Genomic DNA, 9453 nt, shown 5'->3' on the forward strand with positions numbered 1-9453 from the left:
TTCTTTTTGATACTGTCGCAAAGTTAACTAAAAAGCAGCATTCCCCAGGAGAGGTTTTTGGCCCTGCCGTACATACCTACACGTACGCTACGGTCACAAGACGCGGGCCTCCTAATTTGTTCCTAGAATTTCTAAGCAAACAGCTGGAGGCAGGGCTTTCTCCTATAGAGCTCCATTTTTATGGAATAGTCTGCCTACCCATGTGAGAGACGCAGACTCAGTCTCAACCTTTAAGTCTTTACTGAAGACATATCTCTTCAGTAGGTCCTATGATTAAGTGTAGTCTGGCCCAGGGGTGTGAAGGTTGGAAGAAGCTAGCTAGCTAACGAAGAACAACAAAGAATATCTAGTTAACAGAAGAAAAGAAAGAGAAAATCAGGACAGAAGAAAAAGGATATCAAAGTGAAACAGTTCTCTAAAGACACAGGAGACAATAATACAAGAAACAACACTTCTGTAGCTTGTCAACTATGTGTCTGTCTATCCCTGTTCTCTCCTCTCTGCACAGGCCATACAAACGCTTCACACCGCGTGGCCGCTGCCACTCTAACCTGGTGGTCCCAGCGCGCACGACCCACGTGGAGTTCCAGGTCTCCGGCAGCCTCTGGAACTGCCGGTCTGCAGCCAACAAGGCTGAGTTCATCTCAGCCTATGCTACCCTCCAGTCCCTAGACTTCCTGGCGCTGACGGAAACATGGATTACCACAGATAACACTGCTACTCCTACTGCTCTCTCTTCGTCTGCCCACGTGTTCTCGCATACCCCTAGAGCATCGAGCCAGCGGGGTGGTGGCACTGGAATCCTCATCTCTCCCAAGTGGACATTCTCTCTTTCTCCCCTGACCCATCTGTCTATCTCCTCATTTGAATTCCATGCTGTCACAGTTACCTGCCCTTTCAAGCTTAACATCCTTATCATTTATCGCCCTCCAGGTTCCCTTGGAGAGTTCATCAATGAGCTTGACGCCTTGATAAGTTCCTTTCCTGAGGATGGCTCACCTCTCACAGTTCTGGGTGACTTTAACCTCCCCACGTCTACCTTTGACTCATTCCTCTCTGCCTCCTTCTTTCCACTCCTCTCCTCTTTTGACCTCACCCTCTCACCTTCCCCCCCTACTCACAAGGCAGGCAATACGCTTGACCTCATCTTTACTAGATGCTGTTCTTCCACTAATCTCATTGCAACTCCCCTCCAAATCTCCGACCACTACCTTGTATCCTTTTCCCTCTTGCTCTCATCCAACACTTCTCACTCTGCCCCTACTCGGATGGTATTGCGCCGTCCCAACCTTCGCTCTCTCTCTCCCGCTACTCTCTCCTCTTCCATCCTATCATCTCTTCCCTCTGCTCAAACCTTCTCCAACCTATCTCCTGATTCTGCCTCCTCAACCCTCCTCTCCTCCCTTTCTGCATCCTTTGATTTTCTCTGTCCCCTATCCTCCAGGCCGGCTCGGTCCTCCCCTCCTGCTCCGTGGCTCGACGACTCACTACGAGCTCACAGAACAAGGCTCCGGGCAGCCGAGCGGAAATGGAGGAAAACTCGCCTCCCCTGCGGACCTGGCATCCTTTCACTCACTCCTCTCTACATTCTCCTCTTCTGTCTCTGCTGCTAAAGCCACTTTCTACCACTCTAAATTCCAAGCATCTGCCTCTAACCCTAGGAAGCTCTTTGCTACCTTCTCCTCCCTCCTGAATCCTCCTCCCCCTCCTCCCTCTCTGCGGATGACTTCGTCAACCATTTTGAAAAGAAGGTTGACGATATCCGATCCTCGTTTGCTAAGTCAAACGACACCGCTGGTCCTGCTCACACTGCCCTACCCTGTGCTTTGACCTCTTTCTCCCCTCTCTCTCCAGATGAAATATCGCGTCTTGTGACGGCCGGCCGCCCAACAACCTGCCCACTTGACCCTATCCCCTCCTCTCTTCTCCAGACCATTTCCGGAGACCTTCTCCCCTTCCTCACCTCGCTCATCAACTCATCCTTGACCGCTGGCTACGTCCCTTCCGTCTTCAAGAGAGCGAGAGTTGCACCCCTTCTGAAAAAACCTACACTCGATCCCTCCGATGTCAACAACTACAGACCAGTATCCCTTCTTTCTTTTCTCTCCAAAACTCTTGAACGTGCCGTCCTTGGCCAGCTCTCCTGCTATCTCTCTCAGAATGACCTTCTTGATCCTAATCAGTCAGGTTTCAAGACTGGGCATTCAACTGAGACTGCTCTTCTCTGTGTCACGGAGGCTCTCCGCACTGCTAAAGCTAACTCTCTCTCCTCTGCTCTCATCCTTCTAGACCTATCTGCTGCCTTTGATACTGTGAACCATCAGATCCTCCTCTCCACCCTCTCCGAGTTGGGCATCTCCGGCGCGGCCCACGCTTGGATTGCGTCCTACCTGACAGGTCGCTCCTACCAGGTGGCGTGGCGAGAATCTGTCTCCGCACCATGCGCTCTCACCACTGGTGTCCCCCAGGGCTCTGTTCTAGGCCCTCTCCTATTCTCGCTATACACCAAGTCACTTGGCTGTCATATCCTCACATGGTCTCTCCTATCATTGCTATGCAGACGACACACAATTAATCTTCTCCTTTCCCCCCTTCTGATAACCAGGCGGCGAATCGCATCTCTGCATGTCTGTCAGACATATCAGTGTGGATGACGGATCACCAGCTCAAGCTGAACCTCGGCAAGACGGAGCTGCTCTTCCTCCCGGGGAAGGACTGCCCGTTCCATGATCTCGCCATCACGGTTGACAACTCCCTTGTGTCCTCCTCCCAGAGTGCTAAGAACCTTGGCGTGATCCTGGACAACACCCTGTCGTTCTCCACTAACATCAAGGCGGTGACCCGATCCTGTAGGTTCATGCTCTACAACATTCGCAGAGTACGACCCTGCCTCACACAGGAAGCGGCGCAGGTCCTAATCCAGGCACTTGTCATCTCCCGTCTGGATTACTGCAACTCGCTGTTGGCTGGGCTCCCTGCCTGTGCCATTAAACCCCTACAACTCATCCAGAACGCCGCAGCCCGTCTGGTGTTCAACCTTCCCAAGTTCTCTCACGTCACCCCGCTCCTCCGCTCTCTCCACTGGCTTCCAGTTGAAGCTCGCATCCGCTACAAGACCATGGTGATTGCCTACGGAGCTGTGAAGGGAACGGCACCTCCATACCTTCAGGCTCTGATCAGGCCCTACACCCAAACAAGGGCACTGCGTTCATCCACCACTGGCCTGCTGGCCCCCCTACCTCTGAGGAAGCACAGTTCCCGCTCAGCCCAGTCAAAACTGTTCGCTGCTCTGGCACCCCAATGGTGGAACAAGCTCCCTCACGACGCCAGGACAGCGGAGTCAATCACCACCTTCCGGAGACACCTGAAACCCCACCTCTTTAAGGAATACCTAGGATAGGATAAAGTAATCCTTCTAACCCCCCCCCCTTAAAAGATTTAGATGCACTATTGTAAAGTGGTTGTTCCACTGGATATCATAAGGTGAATGCACCATTTTGTAAGTCGCTCTGGATAAGAGCGTCTGCTAAATGACTTAAATGTAAATGTAAGGTGAACGGAAAGGCTGGAGCAACAAACCGCCCTTGCTGTCTCTGTCTGGCCGGTTTCCCCTCTTTCCACTGGGATTCTCTGCCTCTACCCCTATTACAGGGGCTGAGTCACTGGCTTACTGGTGTTCTTCCATGCCGTCCCTGGGAGGGGTGCGTCACTTGAGTGGGTTGAGTCACTGACGTGGTCTTCCTGTCTGGGTTGGCGCCCCTCCTTGGGCTGTGCCGTGGCGGAGATCTTTGTGGGCTATACTCGGCCTTGTCCCGGGATGGTATGTTGGTGGTTGGAGATATCCCTCCAGTGGTGTGGAGGCTGTGCTTTGGCAAAGTGGGTGGGGTTATATCCTACCTGTTTGGCCCTGTCTGGGGGTTTCATCGGATGGGGCCACAGTGTCTCCTGACCCCTCCTGTCTCAGCCTCCAGTATTTATGCTGCAGTAGTTTATGTGTCGGGGGCTAGGGTCAGTCTGTCACATCTGGAGTATTTCTCGTCTTTTCCGGTGTCCTGTGTGAATTTAAATATGCTCTCTCTAATTCTCTCTTTCTTTCTTTCTCTCTCTCGGAGGACCTGAGCCCATGCCTCAGGACTACCTGGCTTGATGACTCCTTGCTGTCCCCAGTTCACCTGGCCGTGCTGCTGCTCCAGTTCCAACTGTTCTGCCTGCAGCTATGGAACCCTGACCTGTTCACCGGACGTGCTACCTGTCCCAGACCTGCTGGAACCCTGACCTATTCACCGGACGTCCTACCTGTCCCAGACCTGCTGTTTTCAACTCTCTAGAGACAGCAGGAGTGGTAGAGATACTCTCAAAGATCGGCTATGAAAAAGCCAACTGACACTTACTCTTGTGTTACTGACTTGTTGCACCCTCGACAACTACTATGATTATTATTATTTGACAATGCTGGTCATTTTTGAACATCTTGGCCATGTGCTGTTATAATCTCCACCTGGCACAGCCAGAAGAGGACTGGCCACCCCTCATAGCCTGGTTCCTCTCTAGGTTTCTTCCTAGGTTTTGGCCTTTCTAGGGAGTTTTTCCTAGCCACTGTGCTTCTACATCTGCATTGCTTGCTGTTTGGGGTTTTAGGCTGGGTTTCTGTACAGCACTTTGTGATATCAGCTGATGTAAGAAGGGCTATATAAATAAATTTGATTTGATTTGAAATAAATTTGATTTGATAGTGCGTGGGATAGCTAGACTCATATCCCTGAGCATGTGTGCCAAATTTCAAACAGATCAACAGATATAAACATGTGCCTGTTAGAGCGCTACCATGTGGTTGATATGAATGTTCTTACATATTTTGAGTCTCGACTGTGTTTTTTACTTCTCTCATTGACTTCTCAAACCCCCGCCTGGTCGGCTTTGTCTGTTTCGCAAGTGTCACCTCTGGGTTTAGAAACTCTTAGTCCTTTTTCTGTCACAAAGTGTAGTGAATTCACACTGCAGAACAGCCCACACAGTAGGTGGGAGCATGCACTTCTAACGTATGTTTGCAGCCTGCCATAATACCATAGAAGGAAAAGACTGAGGTCACTAGTTACCACAGACACAAAGTTATACACCGGTTTATTTCTAAAATATCTTCTTAAAATCCGATTTTAAGGCTAACCGTAACCACACTGCAAACTGTAAATTAAGACCAAAAATATATATTTGGGGGGGGGTTCGTGAATTTGTACGATATAACCTATTTCGACTTTGTGGCTGTGGTAACTAGCGACAACCAAAGACTGCCTGCCTTCCGGTTATGTCTAGAAGGTATACGCAGATATGAGACAGATATTTTACCAGACGTATAAATGTGAAGTATCCGTTTGGCGTTTCCACTCACCACCAAATAGAGTGGTGAGAGGAAGCACAGTGGGAGAAGATGGATTTTGGCCTACATTCTGCTCATTTTCTCAGCAATGTAACACTTGGTCTCAGTAATTTTCTGTTCCCAAAATTAAAATCTGTTACGGACAGAGTGGACTAAGTTGTGTTGTTTAGAAAGAGTTGAAGGGCGAATTGAGTTATTTTCCATGCAAATACATGCTACAACGCGCTGATAGGCTCTCGCTAGCTCGTGCTTGGCCTGCGTCCTTGCTTGTTCTGCCCACTATGATGAATTTGCTCTCATTGGAAACGACAGGCTGTGGTCTTTCTTGGGAATAGTTATAAAAAAAACTTTGGTATACAGTTTGGAGAAAAGATTGGGGGGCATTTTAGCAAACACTTTGCCTAACCTTAATCTAATAATGCCCTGACCTGCTACGTTAATTATCCAAATCTTCTGCGTACTTTCTAACTTGCTACGAAAAGTCAATTTTGACAAAAACAGTATCCCTTCTAGCCAAATCCCTGCCTTCCCGTGTTTGGGACAACTACTGTCATTGTTAAACGGAGACACGGCCGTCTCAGTATTTCTGACGACTAGCTTCCCGTTGCTGGCAGTTGATAGCTAGCTAGTTAGCTTGGTTATTATTCTATGCAAATTAGTCTGAGAGCAAAATGGCTACATCTTACAACATGTACCAGTCAGAAACAACATCGATTATGGCCGTTGTTGTCGAGGCGGCAATTACAGAAATTAACAAACTTTGGCCAAACTCTTACGCCAATGTTAGCAATCCGGAGAGAGAGGTGAGCTAAAGTTACGTCAATATACTGGTGACTACGCGTAGCGTTAGCTATCTAGTTTATCCAACGTTGGTTTTTAACCACATGATATATGGTATAACTATGGCTAAAATAGCTAGCTTCTCTAGCAGGCTAACGTTACTAGCTAGCTATCTTAGCCTTCGGCTAAGCTTGTTAGCTAACGTTAACTAGTTTGCAGACTTATTGGTTTCGCATCTTTGCTGTAGCAGCGTATAGCTTAGCTAGTTACTTAAGTAACATGTTTTTCAATTTCTCCACACAGCTTTGCACAATTATGAATCTGATGATGGAGGAGGCTATTCGTAAAATCTGCCAACTATTCCTAGTGGCTTCCTCGCGTTTACAAAATGAGAACGTGAAACTGAAGACCAAGGTCGCGCAGATGACCCAGTTGTTTGAAAACAATACACAGCCAGGTAAAAGTATGCTTATTTTAACGCTCATGTAAAAAATATTGATATTGCCATAAGGGTTGGGTCAGTTCAATCCGGAATCCATGGCATGTCCACTCCCTAACCATTTTAATTTCCAACTTCATTGGGTTTAGGACGTCCCAAGGAACTGGATCGCATGGACCACCATATATTGGTAGACTTATTTGACCAACTAAGTTAGACGAGTGTCCAGCTTGTCTATTTCTACATCAAGATGCCTCATGCAACAGAAACAGGAGATCTATAGGCTCTGGCCCAATGGGGCTTTCTGTATTGAGCGATTTCAGTGCCAACAACAGAAACCATTTCAATTCAATATTTTTAATGTGTAATGCATAAATTGAATCATTGAATTCATAAATTGAACATGTTTTTCATGATTTGAAACTGAAACCAATGAATACAAGACAACTTATTTTAATTTTGAAAATAGCTTGGTAATGTGTAAAGCCCGATTTCATTTATAGTTTTGTGTGTGTATATACTCATATTCCTTATCTTTAGGTCCTGCAAAGATTTGCTGTAAAACCACAGAGACGTCTTCATTGGAGAATGACTCCTCTCTGGGAGACACAGATGGACTGAATACAGACCCCTCCCCAAGAGACACCGAATCCAACGTTGAGCATATGAGAGCTGCTTTGCCTGAGGGCAACGGGAGAGACAGCCATGAAAACCAGAAAAACAGCAATACTACTAAAGGGACACGATCCAAAGAAACCAAACGCTTCAAGTGTGATATTTGTGAGAAGACTTTTAGCCGGAACAAACGGCTGGTAAAACACAAGCTAACTCACACAAGACCCTTCAAGTGTGATGTTTGTGAAAAGACCTTCAGCATGGAAGGGTCACTGGAATCTCACACGCTAACTCACACAAAACCCTTCAAGTGTGATGATTGTGACAGGACCTTCAGCCGGAACCGCTTGCTGGTACGTCACAAGCTAATTCACACAGGAGAGAGGCCATTCGCTTGTGGTCAATGTGGCAAAACATTCAGAATGTCCAAGCAGCTCGAACATCACATGTTGCGTCACAGAGAAAAAACTTTCAGTTGCAAAATCTGTGGAAATACATTCTCTACCAAAAAAGATCTGAAACGACATCAGCTTGTTCATGCAGTGGAGAGACCGTTCAAGTGCCTGACTTGTGGAAAGGGTTTCACATTAAGGAAACTGCTTATCGAGCACGAGAGAATCCACACCGGTGAAAAACCATACAGCTGTGCTGTATGTGGAAAGAGTTACACACAGAGTGGTGGCCTGAGTTATCATATGCGAACACATACAGGTGAACGTCCGCATTCATGCTCAGAGTGTGGTAAGCGTTTTATGACTAAATCCAGCCTTGAAAGACACAAGGTAATCCATACAGGGCAGAAGCCATTTACATGTGAGACATGTGGAGCTGCTTTCGGCCATAAAGGAAACCTTGTGAGACACCAAGTTCTTCACACAGGGGAGAGACCATACAAATGTATATTGTGTGGGACAAGCTACCTTCAGTCCACCCTTTTAAAAGCTCACATGCATCGTCATGGGGCAACCAAACCATTTATGTGTGACCTATGTGGAAAGACTTTTATGTACAATTTTCTAATGAGACGACACCATCTAAAATGGCACACAGCTGAAGGAGAGAAGCAGAAAGAACGAGAGATAAAAGAGAGAACGAGAGAGAGAACCGCCAGGAGAGCGGGAACCTCAACAAAGCCATTCAGTTGCGACGTGTGTTTGAACGGCTTCAGCTCCATGCTAACTCTGAAAAACCATCAACGAATTCACACAGGACTAAAGCAATACTCTTGTTCCATTTGTGGAAAGACCTTCGCCTATAAAAATACTTTTGACTATCACATGAGACTTCACAGTGGAGTGAAGCCCTACGCTTGTAAATACTGTGAAAAGAAATTTGTTCTTAAGCAAGCTCTCGAAGGACATGAGCGAATCCATACAGGTGAAAAGCCCTTCAAATGCAGTTATTGTGACAAGACTTTCTCAGTCGGCACCAATCTCAAAAGGCATGAGCGAGTCCACACGGGAGAGAAGCCATTCAAATGTGACGTCTGTGGGAGAGGTTTCGGCCAAGCCAACAATGTCAAAGCCCACATGCAGGTCCACACTGGAGTTAGGCCTTATTATTGCAAGAGATGTGGAAAGGGCTTTTCTGACATAAGACACTACAAAAACCATAGCTGTAATGGTGTGGCAGCAACATGTGATCGGTCTCGTAAATCTTCAGACCGCTCTTTCAGAAATAGGAAAGGAGGTGAAGACAGTAGTGCTTGCCATAATGCTGCTGTGATGTAGACTCAGTGATATAATCTCTATCATTCACAGTGGGGCAACTTCCTGCTTTCAGACATCAGGAACAACATGGATGTATTCAGTAGGGTGAAAAGTTCTGGGGTGAGTTTCTGGAAAGCCTCGTAGAAAATGAGATGCAGGCCGCCATAATGCTTGGAAAGTTTATGGTCAATGTTCATTCTCATGGCAACATTGTTTATTTCTGACAGTGTGCTGAATTGGTTCCGATATGTTCTTTTTTTCTATTGTGTAAATCATTAAAAAAGTAATTCATGTGAAAGTATCAAGCTAGGTATTCACCTTTTGTCCGTCAGCTACATATGACCACTGGGTGAGTTATTCAGGTGACTAATTGGGCAGGAATTTAAGGAATTCTTGTTTTTACACTTTATGTAAAAAAAAAAAAAAACATGCCTTTACACGGTGGCCAGTGTATTAGGTACACCCATCTAGTACTGGGTCAAACCCTTTTTTGCCGCCAGAACAGCCTGAATTCATCAGGTCATTGAAACATTGCT

General features: G+C 46.8%; 1 protein-coding gene across 1 annotated transcript; it reads left to right on the forward strand.

The window, feature by feature from the left end:
• Positions 1-5447: 5447 nt before the first annotated feature.
• Positions 5448-9218, forward strand: LOC106571086 (zinc finger protein 883). Its single transcript, XM_014143755.2, has 3 exons — positions 5448-6177; positions 6458-6611; positions 7134-9218. The coding sequence occupies exons 1-3, from the start codon at positions 6046-6048 to the stop codon at positions 8936-8938; spliced, it is 2091 nt and encodes a 696-aa protein (XP_013999230.2). The 5' UTR covers positions 5448-6045; the 3' UTR covers positions 8939-9218.
• Positions 9219-9453: the final 235 nt, after the last annotated feature.

This window comes from Salmo salar, chromosome ssa01 (assembly GCF_905237065.1).
Source record: "Salmo salar chromosome ssa01, Ssal_v3.1, whole genome shotgun sequence".
NCBI classification, from domain to species: domain Eukaryota; kingdom Metazoa; phylum Chordata; class Actinopteri; order Salmoniformes; family Salmonidae; genus Salmo; species Salmo salar.